The following is a 21,067-nucleotide window of genomic DNA, read 5'->3' on the forward strand; positions in this document are numbered from 1 at the left end:
TGGTCAGTAGAGAAGGAACTGCATTACTGACTCCAGAAGGAAGAACCTCCTTTTACCTCCTTCATTCTAGTCTCCATGTTGTGTAACTAGGGATAAGAAGGGGGAGAGCTGGGCTGCACAGCACCGACGAGAAAAAGTTTGGGAAGGGGCAGTGATGAAGGAAAGGAGGGCGGAGAGAGGGAAAAGTGGGAGAGAGGGGGAAAAACAGGAAGTTATAGGAGAAATGGATACAGAGAAAGGATGGAGTGACGGAGGAGTAAGATAAGGAGGAGGAGGACACAGAACCTGACCAGACAGCAAGGTTCAGTAAGTCACTGGCAGACATGAACAGAATAATGGGACCTGGGAAACAAAGAATGTGACTATTAACTCCTCCTGTGCTGGAGAGTTTAAGAAGCTTCTTACCTGACTGCATCATTTTTTTTGACCTGTAGTCAGTTACTGGTCTTCATGACAGGAACCTACAGCTGGCTATCTCTGACCACTTCTGCTTTACTTCTGCACTGATTCCGCTCAGATTTTCAGATTTACTAAGAACTTTTTCCCCTAACTCCTTTCAAGCCAGGAAACTCCAGTGACCGCTGTGTGTGCTCACCAAAATGTCTGTGTTCATGTGAACATTGAAGACGAGCTTCCCTCATTTCACCTGTTTAGCTTGGCACCTCACTGCCACATTCCTCAATTTATCACCAAAGAGAGGACACCAACATGGCTTTGCTAGCTCAACTATGTCTATGTCTGTCAGGACTTTCCTTGTGCCTGGGTCAGGATGGGGCAGGCTGGGGACAAATGATCCAGTGGGAAGAAAGTGGAAGACATTATCGGCTGCTGAATTCAGGGTCTGAATACCAGGCTGCAGGAGAGGGCACAGGAGGAACTAGGGTTATATTGGATGGAGGTCGAAGTGGTGTGGATCTCCGCCGCCAAGCACCCACCATACCACGCACTGGATCTCAGACAGTCAGGGGCAATGCTCGTCACCCATTTGGTTTTGGACAAGTGCCAAATAATTGGCAAGAGGGAAGTGAAACAGCCAGCACAGGTCGCTTTATTCCTTCCGCAGGTGCTGGAAGAGGAGGGGGTACTAGAACACGTCAATCGTCATCCCAGAATTCTGTAGGACAGTCTTTTGTCCCAAGACCACAGCCTCCCTTTGTACCTCAGCCCGAATATAACCCTCAGGCGTATGAAGAGAGCTATGGTTATTCTAGAGGTGGGGGTAGTTATGCTGCACAACCTCCTTGGGGAGGAGGTTATGAAGATTTCTATGAGGAGCCTTCACCACCTTTTGCACAACCACCATATTTTGCTCCCCCAGTTTTGCCCCCTCGGCAGTCAGCTCCAGTTAATCCAGTTGTCCCCCAAGATGGACTTGACAGGCGCTTTGCTCACAGTCTTTTCAGGGGAGGTGATATCCCTGTAGAAAGTGACCCAGTAAACCCAGTAGCAGGTGGAGGTGGTGATGCAAGGCTGCCACCATATGGTGGAGTAAATCAGGGAGAGGGATACTATGGTGCACAAAGGCCAGATTATTTTCAACCACAAAACCGTCCGGCTAGTACTCCGAGCAATGGCGGCGAATCACAGATCGGACAACAAGGAAGAGCCAGTGTTGGGAGCGTTTTTCGTGGTGGTGCTCAGAGTCGTAGAGGTGAGTTAACTGCATGTGTCTAGTCAAATGATTAGTTCTAAAGCTTGCAAAATGTAGAGGTTTACATATTGTGCCTGGGGGTGAGGGGTGCTAAAGAGTGTGATGGGGATCTAGCACCTTTTTTGATATTGCTCACAAAAATATATATCACTTTACACATTGTTATTTTTTCTAATTTAGAGCCAAGGTAAAGAGGTCTGGTTTAGTAAACCCATTTACTAACAGGGGGGGGGGGGTTGTCAGTACTTTCATGTATTACAAAGAGCATCTCCCTGTCTGGGGGATCTAGCACGTCTGTACATTATACAGAAAGCCTATTAATAGGCACTATGTAATACTCCATTCTTCCTGTGGGGGCACTATAGGTGCATTAAACATTTGTTGAGGGGTTCCTAGGGAGATTACACATGATCAATAGGGGTCAAAGCAGTCAAATCTTCTTTAATCTGCTTATTGTTTTGGGACCTTTCTAATTAAAATGGATTGTCCTACTAAGTTTTTATTGTCCTCAAATAATAACAAATCTGTTTTCTGTTCTAGGGCTTCCTGATTTGGTTCCTGATCCAAACTATGTCCAGGCTGCAACCTTTGTCCAGAGAGCTCATCTGTATTCCCTTCGCTGTGCAGCAGAGGAGCGTTGCCTTTCGAGGTTTCTACCACAAAAATATGTTCAAGAACACAAATTGCTATCTGGTGTACGTCTAGTGGTTGCAGGGTCTTAGATGATCATTTACTAGAGACCTCTAGCAGAAAAGCCTGCTACATTAAAAAGGTCTTTCATTTTCAAAGCATGCTTTGGAAAATGGAAGCTGAAATGAATTACTTCCCCCATGTCCAGCAACAAAATCCACTTTTAGTATAGGTGGGATTCTACTGATGTGCACTAGAACACGGAGATACAGTGTGGTCACCTTTACTAGAAGGCCTTTTGCTACAAAACCGCTTTGTGGTGTGCTTCTTTAGTATTGTTTGTGTTAAGGAGTCAGGACCAAATAATACAAAGGTTTCCCTTTAATCCAAATGTTTCTTTATGTACTAATTCAGGCATGCTCAACCTGCGGCCCTCCAGCTGTTGCAAAACTACAACTCCCATCATTCCCTGACAGCCTACAGCTATCATCCTACAGAAGGGCATTGTGGGAGTTGTAGTTTTACAAAAGCTGGAGGGCCGCAGGTTGAGCATCCATGTATTGATTCCAGTGATCAAATTTTAATGCAAGCATGGACTTAGGCCTCATGCACATGACCGTTGTGTGCATCTGTGGCCGTTGTGCCGTTTTCCGTTTTCGGAAAATGCACCGTTTTGCAGCCGAGACCGTGATCCGTGTTTCCTGTCCATCAAAAAAATATGACCTGTCCTATTTTTTTGACGGACAACGGTTCACGGACCCATTCAAGTCAATGGGTCCGTGAAAGAACACGGATGCACACAAGATTGGCATCCGTGTCCGTGATCCGTGGCCGTAGGTTAGTTTTTATACAGACGGATCCGAAGATCCGTCTGCATAAAAGCTTTTTCATAGCTGAGTTTTCACTTCGTGAAAACTCAGAACCGACAGTATATTCTAACACAGAGGCGTTCCCATGGTGATGGGGACGCTTCAGGTTAGAATATACTAAAAGAACTGTGTACATGACTGCCCCCTGCTGCCTGGCAGGTGCTGCCAGGCAGCAGGGGGCAGCCCCCCCCTGTAGTTAACACATTGGTGGCCAGTGCGGCCGCCCCCCTCCTCCCTCCCCTGTAGTTAACTCATTGGTGGCCAGTGGGCCCCCCTCCCTCCCCTGTAGTTAACTCATTGGTGGCCAGTGGGCCCCCCTCCCTCCCCTGTAGTTAACTCATTGGTGGCCAGTGCGGCCGCCCCCCCCCCTCCCTCCCCTGTAGTTAACTCATTGGTGGCCAGTGGGCCCCCCTCCCTCCCCTGTAGTTAACTCATTGGTGGCGCGTGGGCCCCCCTCCCTCCCCTGTAGTTAACTCGTTGGTGGCCAGTGGGCTCCCTCCCCTGTAGTTAACTCGGTGGCCAGTGGGCCTTCCCCCCCTCCCTCCCCCTCCTAATTAAAATCTCCCCCCTATCATTGGTGGCAGTGGAGTGTACCGATCGGAGTCCCAGTTTAATCGCTGGGGCTCCGATCGGTAACCATGGCAACCAGGACGCTACTGCAGTCCCGGTTGCCATGGTTACTTAGCAATTTGTAGAACCATTATACTTACCTGCGAGCTGCGATGTCTGCATCCGGCCGGGAGCTCCTCCTACTGGTAAGTGACATGACCTGTCACTTACCAGTAGGAGGAGCTCCCGGCCGGACGCAGACATCGCAGCTCGCAGGTAAGTATAATGGTTCTACAAATTGCTAAGTAACCATGGCAACCGGGACTGCAGTAGCGTCCTGGTTGCCATGGTTACCGATCGGAGCCCCAGCAATTAAACTGGGACTCCGATCGGTACACTCCGCTGCCACCAATGATAGGGGGGAGATTTTAATTAGGAGGGGGAGGGAGGGGAGAAGGCCCACTGGCCACCAACGAGTTAACTACAGGGGAGGGAGGGGGGGCCCACTGGCCACCAACGAGTTAACTACAGGGGAGGGAGGGGGGCCGGCCGCACTGGCCACCAATGAGTTAACTACAGGGGAGGGGGGGGCCACTGGCCACCAATGAGTTAACTACAGGGGAGGGGGGGGGGCGGCCGCACTGGCCACCAATGAGTTAACTACAGGGGAGGGAGGGGGGGGCGGCCACACTGGCCACCAATGTGTTAACTACAGGGGGGGGCTGCCCCCTGCTGCCTGGCAGCACCTGCCAGGCAGCAGGGGGCAGTCATGTACACAGTTCTTTTAGTATATTCTAACCTGAAGCGTCCCCATCACCATGGGAACGCCTCTGTGTTAGAATATACTGTCGGATTTGAGTTTCACGATGTAACTCAAATCCGACGGTATATTCTAACATAGAGGCGTTCCCATGGTGATGGGGACGCTTCAAGTTAAAATATACCATCGGATTGGAGAAAACTCCGATCCGATGGTATATTAACTCCTGACTTTACATTGAAAGTCAATGGGGGACGGATCCGTTTGAAATTGCACCATATTGTGTCAACGTCAAACGGATCCGTCCCCATTGACTTGCATTGTAATTCAGGACGGATCCGTTTGGCTCCGCACGGCCAGGCGGACACCAAAACGACTTTTTTTTCATGTCCGTGGATCCTCCAAAAATCAAGAAAGACCCACGGATGAAAAAACGGTCACGGATCACGGAAAAACGTAACCCCGTTTTGCGGACCGCAAAAAAATACGGTCGTGTGCATGAGGCCTTAGACCTACCAACTGTGCTGAAACCTCTCACCTTTGATCTCCCTAACAACATGCATGTTAAAAGATTAGACCCTGAAAAATATTCCTATGCAGTGAATAGGGTATTTCAAGAGAAGTATTATTGCAATTTACATGCAATAAAAATATTGTTTGGTTTTTAATGTACATTACATTTTCCTATTTGGTAGCCACTCTTCCTTCTGTTTATTCTTGTGCTTCACCTCCTGCATTCAATGGTGAACTAACATGCTCAGTAGCATCCTTTCTCCTCCCCTTTCAGGGCTGGCATAGAGAAGCAGTCAGGACACCTTTCATTCATTCCATCCCTTCTTCTAAATGCATAGAAATATGTATCTGTATCTCTCCCTAGACAGCGGAGAAGAAAACTGTAGGGGTATTACATACCATATGTACCCCTGGGGCTGTACTGTATGTGATGGACTATTTTATATGCAGAGGAGGAAGGGATTAGTAAGAGCTAATTGTAGTGCATCCTGGGAGATGCAGGTGCCTGAATGCCTCATGAGCTACTGCCCACCCACAGAAAGGAAAGGCAGTCTTCCAGTTAAGCAGATAGGTGAGTAAACAATAGTTTAAAACTTGTGGGATAAGCCCTTTAAGAGAGAAGCAATGCGGGGTTGTCAGATAACTCTGGTGCCACTTGTTGCTGTTGAAAACAATAGAAAATTGGCTAACAGAGTTCACCCTGTCCCCTGCCTCAAAACAAATTGTCAAAAGTGATCCCCGTTTCAGACTCACTGATGCTAAGTTCACATCAGAGTTGGGTTTTCTGTATTTCTGCTCCATCAGAGTGGTAGAGGCACCTGCTGTTTTACACAGCAGACACCAGATGGCATAGTCCGTGATCAGCGATAAACTCAATAACAGACTTTTAACCCCTCATATTCCATTGTGAATTGTGATCACAGAATCTGAGCAGTCAATTACTGGGAGACCTATACTCACGAGAACTGTTCGGTTTCTATGGCAGCCTGGGGCCTTCTGAAGGCTCCGAGGCCTGACATAGCAAAGCTCCTACCAGAACCTGGCAGGGATTGATAGGTACGTAGTGAATTTACCATAGCTGCAATAGTAAATCATTTCAGTCTATGGGAGAAGCAATTAGAGGATGTTAAAGTGCCCTGGGGGATTAAAAATAAGTGTAAAAAATGAAAAAAGAAATACTGTCATTAGGATGGATTCCATGTGAGGGACTCTGACAGCGGCCATTTTAATTTTTCTAATGATCGTCCCTTAGACAAAACAAGCCAATATAAATTATTAAAGGTATTTAGGAGTCTATTTATATTCACTTTTCAATATTTTCTGTTTTTTTTGTTGTTCCCCAGAGATCCCCTTTAATTCCTCATCCCTATGGGGAGAGATACACATCCCCACCTACTGTAGCAACTGATTAACAGTTCTTAGCAAAGGTTTACTGCTAAAATGCATAAGTACATGACAAAGTGCATTTTTAACCTTTTTGCAGCATAAATGCAGGAAACGCACAGAAAACCAATTTACATGACACACTGCCATAACTGTGGTACACTGCACCTGTATGGTAAACAGCGTAATGGATAAAAAATTAAAATGGCCGATTCGCTGTTTTTGGTCGCTTCACCTCCCCCAAAAAATAAATAAAATTTGATCAAAATGCCATACACATGCCGAAATGGTATTAAAAATACTCATCACCCCCAAAAAATTTAACCTCACACATCTCTGTAGATATAAATATAAAAAAAAGTTATTGGGGTCAGAATATGGATATACAAAGAAAAAAACATTTTTCTAAGTTTTTATTTTTTTATGTATTAAAACACAAGAAAAACTATAAAAACTGTGGCACTGTTGTAATCATACGGACTCGCAGAATGAGGTTAACATGTCATTTTTACAGTATAGGGAACACCTTCAGAATTAAACCCTTAAACCCATAGAACTGTCTGAATTATGTTTTTTTCCAATCCCACCCCTTTTAGGAGTATTTTCCAGCTTCTCACAACATTGTATGCAATATTAAATGGTGTCATTAGAAAATAACCAGCCTTCATAAGGATATAGGCCCCTTTTTATATGAGCGAGTTCCACTCTACGGACTTGGAGCATGAGTATACAGCAGCTCCCGTCCTGACCTCCCAGAACTGACGGGGTCGCATAGCATTATATTGATTTATCATGCTATGTAACCCTTACAGTTCTAGAATGTATTGGATAACACTTACAGCACGGGAGCTGCTGCATACTCACTCTGCGAGTCCGGAGTGTGGAACTCACTTGTCTGAAAGGGGCCATAGTTTCCGGAAGGACGGGAGTTAAAAAAACGAAAACAAAAAAAAGTTAAAAATTGCTGCATCAGGGAGGGGTTAAAAGGTGTACAAAATACAGATTAAGAAACAGCATACCCTTTGACAGTTTAATATGTTTCCATACACATGAGGCAGAGGTCTTAAGACTGACCCTCGAATTTCAGAAGATCTGCACAAGGATTAGTCTCATTGTTATTTAATGGGTCTAATCTGATCCTCAGTGTTTTCCTCTGAAATAAGTAGCATGTAGATTTTTGTCCACCCCCAGATAAAAACCCCTTTGATGTGCATGGGATGTGGATTGACTTTGGATTTTATGTGAATTTTTGTAGCGGAATCTCTGCTGCGTGAATTGGTCTAGTCAGTTGTAGCAGTTTGTGACAATGTTTACCAGGATGTTTGTGTTTGTTTGCTTCTAGACGTTTAGCATTTGGCTGCCACAAGTGTGCTTGCTCCATTATGTTTTTCCTTTTTAGGTAAAGGAATTCTTAAACTGCTTGGAAAATGCCTATGGGAATCATTGTATGTCATTTCAAACTACGAGATTGAGGCAACTCTTATGAACTCAGTTGCTGACAATATTCAAGACAGATAGAACAGTTGAAGTACAGTTACTGTTTGTCCTGTTCCATCAATTACAGATTAGTAATGAACATATCTATAACCATTTATGTTTAAAGAAAAACGCCCCCCGCGGTCTAACGTCCATCCCCATCAGACTCCCCCCTATGCTATGGATGGAGGATGAGTTTAAATCTTGCCACAACCCCTTTAAGATATGTATGTATCTTCTGATTTACAAAAGCTGGACATACACATTAGATCAGGGGTCAGCAACCTCCGGCACTCCAGCTGTTGGGAAACTACAACTCCCAGCATGCTCCCTTCACTCCTATGGGAGTTCTGAGAACAGCAAGTGTGCATGCTGGGAGTCGTAGTTTCACCACACCTGGAGTGTCGAAGGTTGCTGACCCCTGCATTAGATCTCTGGTGAGCAATCCCACTGATTTTGGTGGGTTTGGCCGTCCATCAATGACGAACATTTGTAATGCGCTTTTCTGACATAGGGGACTCAAGGAGCAGGGTTGGTTGTGTAGCTGGGGCGACTCCCTAGGGAGTCAGTGGCTCCCACATAGGCATTCATCCCCAATATGGAACACTTACTAGGGTCAGTTTCATAGGAAGCCAATTTACTTATTTGTATATTTTTGGAGTACGGGAGGAGACCAGAGTACCCGGAGGAAACCCATGTAAACATAGGGAGAATATACAAAATCTAATGTTTATGGGCCCCCCCAACTCTCCCCTGATGGCAGATATTTCTGACAACTGCCTGCTCGTCAGTGGAGGTAAGAGCATTTACATGCAGCAATCATCTCCACTGCTTGTTGATTGGTGGCCCCTTTACACAGGGCAATTATCGAGAACAAGCATTCATATGAACATTCGTTCCCAATAATTGGCCCGATAATAGTCTAGTGCAAATGTGTCTTTAGACTGTGGATCGTATTGGGAATATCATGTACATTTTTGCAGCAAGTTGAGCCTATTTCGATAAACACCCTTAATAACGGAGTTCACGAGGATAAAAAAGTGTCTGCTTTCTTCTAGAATTCTAGTGCAGTTTACACCAAAGCACGTGAGTACATTCTTTGCACCATATCTATTAAGTGTTAAACACTTTTATAGTCTTTTTTAGAACTGAAAAACAAGAGGCGTGGTTTAGTAGGACAGGGGCGTGTTTTGTCAGAAAAGGGGAGTGGCTTAATATTCACCAAATTACACAAACATTTTGTAGCATGATTCTGGTGTAAAGTTAAACCTGGTATAAGCTAAGACCAGACAGTGTAAATGAGCGCCACATTTATTATCCAGCATCAGCCACTGTGATAAATCTGGCACATATTTATAGACCTTTTTTACACTGTCTAAGAAAGGATTAGTAAATATACCCTATTGTATATGACTTATTTTCACTACTCCTGTTTTCTTTATACTCTCTTTTCAGCTCTGCATATGCGGCAGATTCTTCAGATTATGATGTTAGAGTTCTGCTTCGCTTCCCACAAAGAGTGAAGAACCAGGGAACTGCAGATTTCTTGCCTACAAGACCCCGCGAGACATGGGAGTGGCACAGCTGCCATCAGTGAGTGCAACAAAGTTATTAGTAGATTGCGTCTAAATTGTCCACTTACTCATGCATTTAAAGGGCCACTAAACCCTAAAAAAAAAAGGAAAGTTTGTCTTTAGCTCATTTCTCATGTACATCTGCAAACTGCTGCAGAAAGTAGTTAAAAGGATATCTTGTAGTCAGAGAAGTGTCTTCTTCCTCTCAACCCCTGCATCTTTGGCTGGGGACTGACTCTTATGCTCAGTCAAAACAGGAAGTTCGAAAAGAGGTGGGGATTAAAGGGGTTTTTCAGGCATAATTACTTTTTATCTAATGACTGCAACAAAGGGGTTTTTCAGGCATAATTACTTTTTATCTAATGACTGCAACAAAGGGGTTTTTCAGGCATAATTACTTTTTATCTAATGCCTGCAGCCTGCCTCTTGGAACAAAAAAAATCATACTTAAAGAAGAACTTCTCCCAAAAAAAATGTATTCACTGACCTGCTAGAAAGGTACATGATGTAATCTGTAGTGAATGTAATCTTCTCATCAGTGACTTATCCCCTCCCTTCTAATCCTCAGCTGTGTCATGTGACCAACTCTTTGATCTCCAACTGACAAAAGACAGGAAGTCAGTTACTTCTCTATTCATTCCTATGAGACTGACATTGCGGCTCCATAGGAATACATAGAGAAACTGGCTTCCTGTCCACACCTAAGATGCTGTGTGATTTGGAGAGTCTGACACTGCTGGTCACGTGACGCAGCCGAGAAGCAGAAGGGAGGGGATAACTCACAAATACAGACACTGGTAAGAAGACTACATTCACTACAGATTACATCATGTACTTTTCTACCAGGTCAGAGAATACAATTTTTTGCTGGAGTTCTTCTTTAACTGCTTCCGACTGCTTCGGTCCTTCGCGCTGCCTCCATGTTCCAGTCCCCAGAGTGTTTACATCTGGCCCTGCATGGACATTGTCAAATGCTCCACTGCAGCCAATGACTGGCTTCAGTGGTGATATGCCATTTGTTGCTACGACACCGCTGAAGCCAGTCATTGGCTGCAGCAGTGCATGTGACCATGTCCATTCAGTGCCGGATTTAAACACTCTGGAGACTAGAACATGGACACAATCGAAGCAGCGTAATGCCAATATACTTCAATGAACACCCAAAGCACTGCAAAGGCACTGGAAATTGCAAAACTTAGCTTCTAACAAAACGTCCTCCTGTATGTGTGCAGGTATACTATACAGTACCAGGGCACTGAAGCTACAGAAAGTGCTGCATAGCTATTCCAGATACCTTAGTGTCAGGTTTCCCTATTTAGGCAATAGGCAGGAAGGATTTTTCATATCTGTCCTGGCAAATCTGACCTTCAGCAGTATTCGAGAAGATGGATTACAGGTGACCCTTACATTGTGCAAGTAACCCAGCTTTCCCATGATCATGAAAGACAAATATGCCTAGCTATGGCACTGTTTGGGAGTAGGGGGAGAGATTAATTTAGGTAAGCTTAGTATTTAGCAATCTGCATTACACCTTGAATAACAAATCTGTCTCGCTATACTAAAGTATGGAGGATTTGTCACTGGGATTCTAACTCAGCTTTTCCAGGCTTCTAGCAAATCCAGCTAGGTATTCTACAATACTGGGGATTTACCAATTCATAAACAGGCTGGTGTGGCATTCTGCAGTCTGGGAAAGCTGGGTAACAATCTCTGTGGTACAGTGATGCAAGCATATTAGTTATATAAAATACACACAATGTTGTCCTGATAAGCTGTGCATCTATCATATGATACCAGGGCAACATAATATGTTGTCACCAATTCAGCTGCACAGTCTTCTCCAGGGCCCTGAACAACAGGGTGGTCAAGGTATATGAAGGAATTTATCACTACATAACTAGGCACATTTGGAATTTGGCAGTCTGGAAAATATGGGTAACAACCTCTGTAGAGATGTAATGGAGGCCACACTTGGTACTTACATTCTGTATACACTATACCCATGAACAAAATATCAGGCCAACTATAAGTATATACCATAAGGCATACCTCCATATGCTTTCTAAAGCTGCTGAAAGGCAAATTGTCACAAAATGGCCACAATCACTGTGTAGACAAAAAATATCCAGCCTAGGAGAGGGGGAGAAGTCATGGCTGCAGCCTGAGAAAAGAGTTCACAGATTTTTTTATTTTTTTCTATGTGTTTGACCAGCATTATTACAATTGAATGATCCATCTTCAAAAAGGATAAGTTATTTAATGTTTATTGGACTAATTGCTGATCACTCATCTTACTCATCATCATTATGAATTATAATCTATTCTCATGTAAAGTAGAATACAGAACTGACCTCACATCTCTGTCAGACTGTGTATGCATACACCCTATTGGCATGTGATCCCCAGTTGCCAATTTATTTATATATTTTCAGGAGAAATAACAGAGGAATGACACAAGTAGTTGCAAAAGATGCTCCAGAATTCTTAATTTTAAAAAAATACTAATATTTTCTGACAGAGCTCACAGTCCCTCCTTAAATCCTTCAGGACCCAGCGATTTTATGTTTTTGTGTTTTATTTTTGACTCCCTGCCTTCCCAGAGCCATATATATATTTTTTCTGTTCACATAGCCGTATGAGGCCTTATTCATACCACTTTGGATTGTGTATGACTTTTTGATCACTTTTTATAAAAGCAAAAGACCCCATACCCAGCATACAAGACAAGAGAAGTGGTACTGTGCAGTGTCCATATTTACAGAATAAGAGCAGATACTGAAAATTACACTCAGTATACAGGACAAGAGAAGTGGTACTGTGCAGTGTCCATATATACAGAATAAGAGGAGATACTGAAAATTACACTCAGTATACAGGACAGGAGAAGTGGTACTGTGCAGTGTCCATATATACAGAATAAGAGGAGATACTGAGAATTACACCCAGTATACAGGACAGGAGAAGTGGTACTGTGCAGTGTCCATATATACAGAATAAGAGGAGATACTGAGAATTACACCCAGTATACAGGACAAGAGAAGTGGTACTGTGCAGTGTCCATATATACAGAATAAGAGGAGATACTGAAAATTACACTCAGTATACAGGACAGGAGAAGTGGTACTGTGCAGTATCCATATATACAGAATAAGAGAAGATACTGAGTATTACACCCAGTATACAGGACAGGAGAAGTGGTACTGTGCAGTATCCATATATACAGAATAAGAGAAGATACTGAGTATTACACCTAATATACAGGACAGGAGTAGTGGTACTGTACATTTTCTATAGAATAAGAGCAAATACTGGGAATTACACCCAGTATACAGGACAGGAGAAGTGGTACTGTACATTATCCATATATACAGAATAAGAACAGATACTCAGATACTGAGAATTACACCCAGTATACAGAACAGGATAAGTGGTACTGTGCAGTGTCCATACATAGAGAACGAGATCAGATACTGAGAATTACACCCAGTATACAGGACAGGAGAAGTGGTACTGTGCAGTATTTATATATATAGAATAAGAACTGATACTCAGATACTGAGAATTACACCCAGTATACAGAACAGGAGAAGTGGTACTGTGCAGTGTCCATACATACAGAATAAGAGCAGATACTGAGAATTACACCCAGTATACAGGACAGGAGAAGTGGTACTGTGCAGTGTCCATATATACTGAATAAGAGCAGATACTAAGAAATGCTCGTTGATTGGGTAATCTGATCGTTTGTGCGTACACAAAATTCGTTGTTTGCCGGCTGCAGATTGTGCTGTGTAAACACAATCTGCTGTCCACAAACAACGAGTCAGTATGAGAAAGAGCGATTGCATTAGCGATCACTCCTCCCATACTCTGGAGGAGATCGTTTTATGTAAATACAGCGGTCTCCTCCACCAGTGAGCAGCAGATTGTCGGGAAGGAACGTTTCCTTCCCGATAATCTGCTGCGCTGTCTTCCGATTTCAAGGGACCTTTACGCCCAGCACACAGGACAGGAGAAGTGGTCCTGTGCAGTGTCCTTTCTATACAGGACAAAAGAAGTCGTAGTGTGCAGTCTTAATGTATATTACAGATCAACAGCAGATAGCCAGCATATATCACACACATACATAAACACACACCACTTACACAGATGTTTCACAGCTTCTCCTGAGTGGAGAGCAGTCTTGATGCTCCTGTAACTTGAAGACCTGTGATAATGTCATGTGAACTGGTTATGTGACCTCTTTAGGTCCTTAACCCCTTAAGGACTGGTCCAAATTTTATTTTCTGTTTTTGTTTTTTTAATCCTTGCCTTCCCAGAACCATAACTTTTTTATTTATTTTTTTCATTCACATAACCATATGGGGGTTTTTTTTTGGAGGGACAAGTTGTCCTTTTCTAATTGCACCATTTTATTTTTTATTTTCCATTATATTGGAACTCCACCATAGTTTTATGGGTTTTGTGCTTACAGCAATCCATATGTGGTAAAAATAACCTGCTATTTTCATTCTATGGGTCAGTTTGATTACAGCAATATCACATTTATATATTTTTCTTGTGTTTTAAAAAAGCATGAAAATTTGAAAAAAAAATAACATTTTTTCTTTTCAGAGCCATATTCTGACCCTCATAACTTTTTAGATTTATGTCTACAAAGCTTTGTGAGGACTTATTTTTTGCTGGACGATCTTTCCTACCATTTTGGAGTGTATATTATTTTTTGATCACTTTTTAATCAATTTTTTTGGAGGTGAATCAACAGAAACAAAAATAATGAAGAATTAGCTTTCACCGCACGGGATAAATATGTTTATATTTTAATAGTTTGGCCATTTTGGGATGTGGCGATGCCAATGACCTTTGTTTTTTTATTTTTACTATGATAAGGGGGGGGGGGGGGGTTGAATTTTCAGATATCTAAATTTTTTTTTTTATAAACTTAACATAACATGAGATCTTATGATCACTTCTCCCAGAGACCGCAATGACTTAACATTGCATCCTATAAGAGATTCACAGTGTTCCTATGGGGCCCTGTCACAGAGGTTCCATTGGAAATTTGCTGTGGCACACCTCAGAGCCTTCAGAATGCCTGAGGCTGCCATAGCAACTGAACGGCTCCCTCAGTCTCAGTGTTGGGGAACTGTTTCGTCCCAGGGAGCACATCATTTATGGAATCTCACCACTCAGATGCTGTGGTCGCAATTGACCATGGCATCTGAGGGTTAAATATCTGTGGTGGGCGTTATCATGGACATTGACTCTAGGTGTCTTCTGTGCTATGCGCTTGCTCAGCTCCTGAGCGGTTGCCATCTTTGAAGTACGGACATCTGCCATACATGTTTTTGCTGCAATTTACTGCCAAACCGCATTATACAATATTAATCACAGATGCAGATTTGTGTAGGGCTGTGCATTAAAACAAGACTGAAGGCCTAATTGTGGCCACTTGGAGTCCTGTGAGAACAGTTCCTGGGGTTTCCCTGGACCCAAGCGGCCCACTGGCATTTCTCCCAGTATAATGTATAGCCAATCCATACCTGTTTGAAGCCAATCAGTCTATGAGTATGAATTCTGGAGTGTGGGAGAAACCTGGGGGAAAGCCACATGAGAACAGGGAGAACATGCAAACTGAATGCAGATGCTGGCCTTGGTCAGAGCAACACAAATAAATACATGTGTGTCTGTCAGCACATTGCTGACAGATTCCACTTAACAACCACTAGAATTCTTAAAGCAGCTGTGGATGAGAATTGATTATACTTCATGATGGAGCTCAAGATCAGTAATGCGTGCTTACTTCATGTTGTAGTATGTGTATGTATGTATGTACAGTATATATATATATATATATATATATATATATATATAAAATGTATTATTAAATCGCCATTCATTCCATAGACCTGTACATATGATAAGGGATATACATACATAATACAGGCAATTTCACTAAGCATGAACAAGACGAGTTACAAACTGGTACAGAAGGTACATACTGGTACATATATCTGAATTGCATAAGTTGTATAAATTTAACAGGAGAAAATTGACTTTAAAGTTGTCTATTCCAGACACTATCATAGTATGGATGAATTCAGTCATTATGATCTATTGGATGCCACAACAGGACGGAAAGTGGCAGAGGGACATAAGGCCAGCTTCTGTTTGGAGGACACCACATGTGACTTTGGAAACCTCAAGAGATATGCATGCACCTCTCATACTCAGGTGAGGGACGTTAATGCAGATTTACTAAGACTTGTGTTTCCTATGCTATTCTTAGTCTAAAATCCATTGGAGTGAAATATGTAGAATTTATGAAAAGGCTTATTTTAGTAAATTTCTTGGGCCATGATTGGCTCATCCATCTCCTGCTAAGCTCCATCTCTTTTCTTGCCACTTCTGAAAATCGAGAAGTGTAAAAAATTATCGAATATGGAGTGCACCATAATTTGCAACTTTTTATGCCATGAAAGTGGTGTAAACCATTTAATAAATCATCCCCCATGTCCTGTGTTTCCAGGATCTTTGGCAAATAGTTATATTACCTCAAAATTATTTGCTAAAAGGTTATTTCCTTTCGATATTCGTTTTCCCATTCTCTCATACATTGCCCATACAGTGACGATGTGTGTCTCTCGTTCAGGGTCTAAGTCCTGGCTGTTATGACACATACAATGCAGACATTGACTGTCAGTGGATTGATATAACAGAAGTAAAACCAGGAAACTATATACTTAAGGTAAGTTAACTAAAATTAATCTTGTTATAGCTTTTTATTTGAGACAGTTGTTTTACATTTGTATACATGTGTTAATCAATATTTCTTGCCTCCTAGGTAGTAGTCAATCCCAAGTACAGCGTTTTGGAGTCTGATTTCACCAATAACGTGGTGCGGTGCAATATCCACTATACTGGAAGATATGTGTCAGCCACTAATTGCCGAATCACACAGTAAGAATCCCCTTAGACGTTCTTTGTATTTATTGTCATTACCTCTTTTATTAATGTCATCCCTATCTTTGGCTGTATTGTTCACACCTAAGTATTCATTGTCACCATCACTTTCTGCTCATACTGAATGTGTACACAGTACTTATTCAAGATAAAAAAAACAACCAGCATATAATAACCATTCCTGTCAAGTAAAGCCATTCTTACATCCTTATACCATGTAATTGCTTAGGCATTCTGTTTAGACACAATAACAGTGTTTGTCTTTGAGAAATACAGTATACAGTATATTATACAAAATGATTATAAAGTCTAAAGGTGGCCATACACATTAGATGAACATCGGCCGAATATGCCAATTTCAGCGGGACCGATCAAACATCCAAGACTATGGAGGTGTCCGAACTCTCCCCCAATGACATCTTCATGACAAGACACTTTTTTTATAGTATGCATTGTTTTGAAATATTTTTTTTAATTTTTATTCTGTTTCATAATTTAAATAATTTTTGCATCCTATTTTTCAGTAATAAATGGGGCTGTATTTTGATGCCATTTTTATTTTAGTCATTTTTGTTTTTATTTTTATATCCAGGGAAATGTAAAAAAAAAAGGTCAGAAAATAGTCTGTTTTCAAATTTTTTACTTTAATTTTTAGTAGCACATAGTGCAACTAAAATTAGTTTTTATAAATTGTTTTCCCCTCTCCATAATGATTATTTTGATATGGGGACATATAGTTTATGGTTGCCAGGGGCATTGGTTGGAGCTGCAGTATGGACTAATGGCCAACATTTTTATAGTCTATGGGCAGTCCAGAAATGGTTAACATGCTCAGTCCTTTGCTCTCTGAGGAGATACCACTCCAAGAGGTTTCTTCTCCTTCCCTAGTGAGAATGCGTGTTCTCAGCCTAGAAAATCATGTACAGTATGTATAGGGGTGGTCGGGGCAGCTATAAGCTGACAGACTTCTAAACTTGATGGTTGCCAGGGGCATTGGTTGGAGCTGCAGTATGGACTAATGGCCAACATTTTTATAGTCTATGGACAGTCCAGAAATGGTTAACATGCTCAGTCCTTTGCTCTCTGGGGAGATACCACTCCAAGAGGTTTCTTCTCCTTCCCTATTGAGAATGCGTGTTCTCAGCCTAGACAATCATGTACAGTATGTATAGGGGTGGTCGGGGCAGCTATAAGCTGACAGACTTCTAAACTTGATGGTTGCCAGGGGCATTGCTTGGAGCTGCAGTATGGACTAATGGTGGCATTTATTTTATTTTACATTGTATATATTTATTTATTTTTTACATATTGTGCCCCTGAGAAGGCCATACAAGACATTTGTGAGGGGAGAAGGGCATTTTAACATTCCTTCTTTTTTTGGTCTCTTAGCCCCTGCACTGCAGAGCTAATCTGGGTATGTTAAGGCCCAGAAACTCCTGCAGTTACCCAGCACCATTACATGATCACAGGGACTAGAGCAGGAAGTGTCACGGCTGCTTAATAATCTGTATATACAGCAATGGGAAAGGCGGGAACAATAATAAATTGTCTCTGCCTTCTCTACAGGGAAGGGAAGGGGGCTTGTTACTGACAACTGGTTCCCTAATTTTTTTTATAGTCTATGGGCAGTCCAGAAATGGTTAACATGCTCAATCATTTGCTCTCTGGGGAGATACCACTCCAAGAGGTTTCTTCTCCTTCCCTATTGAGAATGCGTGTTCTCAGCCTAGCCGATCATGTACAGTATGTATAGGAGGTGGTTGGGGAAGCTATAAGCTGACAGGCATCTAAAGTTTATGGCCACCTTTAAGACTTTTGCAGAGGTTTCCTACATTTTACCTGGGATTCATCAAAAAATGAAACCTTACCGCTGTCTGAAAAGCAAACAGGATTCAGAATATGTTCTTAGTATTGTCTGTGGCTAAACTTACTTGTTTCCATTTTTGTTTTCCATCACTGTACATTTTTCTTATTTTTCTTGTATTTTTTCTTTTCAAAGGTTCTGAGCAAGATTCTTAAGGAAATTATTGTGCATAGGAATTTTGGGAATCCTATGCCATTCTCACAAGCACTCGAGCATTCTTATTAATACTTTTGTGAAACCCCCTCACTTTTTATACCCATTAAATAAATTCTATTACTGCCCTCCACGTAAATTCATCTGGTAGAAATGTGTGGTTTCTTTTGACAAATATTACAAAGCATTTGTGTGTTTGTTTGTTTTTTAAGTATATAACCTTAACACAAGATACCAAGTAATGAGACATGCAAATCTTTTTTGGCATTCTTACATTAAAGAGGTTTTCTGGGGGTGAAATAAAAAAAAATGTCCAGGAAGGTTAAACATAAAGATACATTTATCTCATTGTCCCCACCACTGCTATTCTGCTGCTGCTGTTGTCTTTGCCGCTCCCCACTTCCTGGTCCTGTCTTGGCCACAGGAAATGGTTGCCCACAGGAAATGGTTGCCCACTTAGTCACTGCGGCCAGTAATAGTGTCAAGTATTGATGTGTATGTTTTACTATGTTATAAAACATATAGTTATTTTTCCAAAGTCACTGTATTGTTTCTAGCAGTAAAGATGCCTGGGAGAGGTGAATAATGAAAACTAAAGCCTGTTTAGTTTAGTGACCAATGGGAAATTATAGGTAGAACAGGAAGATACCCCAAGCAGAGAACTGAGAAAGAGAGCATTGTATAAAATAGGAGTTGTTGCGACAGCTACAAGTATTGGTTAAAGGGGTTCTCTCAATATTAGGGTATGACCACACAGCACGGTCATGATGCGTTTGGGCCGTGGCCACCTGCGGTCAAAAAACCGCGCAGCCAATTAGGCCACAGCTGCCTGATATTTAACTAATGAAGACTACACTATTTAGGTGGTCTGAATTCTTAAAGGCTTCATGGCACCTTCAATACTGTGCGGGAATTAAGAATTCAGACTGTCTAGCCCAAGGATGCACAACCTTTTCTTCCTGGGGGCCACAATGTCAGACTGAACCAATCAGGGGCTGAATATAAAACTTAAAGGGGTATTACCAACTGAAATACTATATTTATGGCATATTGAGCATACAGTATATTCCATAAATGTCTGGTTACACTTCCAGGACTCCCATGTAATAGGGGAATACAGTAAAAATACTTGTCAGCAGCCACAAGACATAGATATACATGTCTGTTACCAGTTGGTTGGGGGACGCACAGAATGGTATCAGGGCCGCATGTTGCCCCCGGGCTGCAAGTTGTGCACCCCTGGCCTAAACAGTGCGGTCTTCATTAGTTAACTTAGTTAATCTTGAACGCAGCTGGTTGTGACCCAAACGAATCACTACTGCTCTGTGTGGTCATGGCAAAATATGATAATAGGATATATGGTACCATCACTTTCTGATCAGTGGGGGCCCTACAGCCAAGGGCCCAATGATCTTTATGATGAAGGAGTTGCATATCTGGTTAAGCACTACAGCTCCTTTACAGGGGACTGCAACACGGCTTTATTGAAGTGAATGTTTCCGTGCTGCAGTTACCTGCACAGCGGCTAGATGAGAGTAGAAGTGCTATTATGCAAGGAACTGTAGCGCAGCCAGAATGAAGCACAACCAGTCCTCTGCAAGTGAACTGGAACACCACTGTGGAACGGGTGTTGGTCCAAGGAGTTGTACCTTCTGGGATCAATATGTTTTGTAATATCCTAGTGATATACCATATTATATGAAAGGATTACTAAAGATAAAGATAATGAGCAATATCACTTCTTTTACCTCTATTTGCAGTTTAGATTATTAATCTTACTACTGTTAACAAGAAGTTTAGAGATGTCTCAGTGAATTAAAGGGAATCTGTCACCTCCCCCAAGTCCAACTAAGTCCAGTACTGCATGATTAGTACAGCTTGTGCTAAGTCTGGATCTCTAATTTGTATGTTGCTACCCCCTCCCCTCCCCCACATTCCCCTGCTGTGCACCTCCAAACCAGCTCTGCAGTACTTTGACAGTCCTTCTGAGCGGCTGGCACAAAATAGAGAGGACGACCTCCTGAGCTCCTCGTGATGTATTCCAGTGTGGCTTTGTGGGAACACACTGGGGAAAGAGGGGGGAGTATCAACAGAAATATTAGCAATTAAAACTCAGCGCAAGCAGTACTCATGTAGTAATGCTCTTAATTGCTCTTGGGGGAGGTGACAGAATCCTTTAAAAAAAAAAAAAAGTAAACTGAAATAGTATTTTACCTAAGGGAAAGGTTGTTGCAGATATTGTTCTCCGTTACCCTAAAAAGGCTGCTGCTGTTGTATACAGTTACTGTAAATTTATCTCAAGGTATACTATCACAATAAGACATTGCAATAAAGACAGTGGTTTATGAATTTTCTTTTAACCTGTATGTGCAGCAAAGTTAAACATTTTTAGCATTCCAAATTGGGAGGTTCAAGAGTTCAAAATTCTTGTTACATAATAGTTACATTTACAATTTAGACTTATAGAACTTTTTATATAAACTACTGTTTAAAAGGTGAATCAGATAAATAATTTGATATAACAAAAGTCATAAAATGAATAGAGAATATAACTAAGGCTACTTTCACACTAGTGTTAATATTTTCTGGTATTGAGATCTGTCATAGGGTCTCAATACCAGAAAAAAAAAACGCTTCAGTTTTGTCCCCATTGATTGTCAATGGGGACAAAATGTAACTGAA

General features: G+C 42.0%; 1 protein-coding gene across 1 annotated transcript; it reads left to right on the forward strand.

Annotated features, from left to right (window-relative positions):
- Window positions 1-207: 207 nt before the first annotated feature.
- On the forward strand, window positions 208-18,557 carry LOXL1 (lysyl oxidase like 1). Its single transcript, XM_040413701.1, has 7 exons — window positions 208-1,651; window positions 2,192-2,300; window positions 9,287-9,424; window positions 15,483-15,639; window positions 16,058-16,153; window positions 16,250-16,365; window positions 18,368-18,557. Exons 1-7 carry the CDS (start codon window positions 709-711, stop codon window positions 18,372-18,374), a joined length of 1,566 nt encoding a protein of 521 aa, XP_040269635.1. The 5' UTR covers window positions 208-708; the 3' UTR covers window positions 18,375-18,557.
- Window positions 18,558-21,067: the final 2,510 nt, after the last annotated feature.

This window comes from Bufo bufo, chromosome 1 (assembly GCF_905171765.1).
Source record: "Bufo bufo chromosome 1, aBufBuf1.1, whole genome shotgun sequence".
Lineage (NCBI taxonomy): Eukaryota > Metazoa > Chordata > Amphibia > Anura > Bufonidae > Bufo > Bufo bufo.

Excerpts from the sequence above, each read along its gene's own strand:
- LOXL1 (XM_040413701.1), top strand. The coding sequence starts at position 709 with ATGGCTTTGCTAGCTCAACTATGTCTATGTCTGTCAGGACTTTCCTTG. Across the intron at positions 1,652-2,191 it reads TGGTGCTCAGAGTCGTAGAG|GGCTTCCTGATTTGGTTCCT; the intron begins GTGAGTTAACTG and ends TTTCTGTTCTAG. Across the intron at positions 9,425-15,482 it reads GAGTGGCACAGCTGCCATCA|ACACTATCATAGTATGGATG; the intron begins GTGAGTGCAACA and ends TGTCTATTCCAG.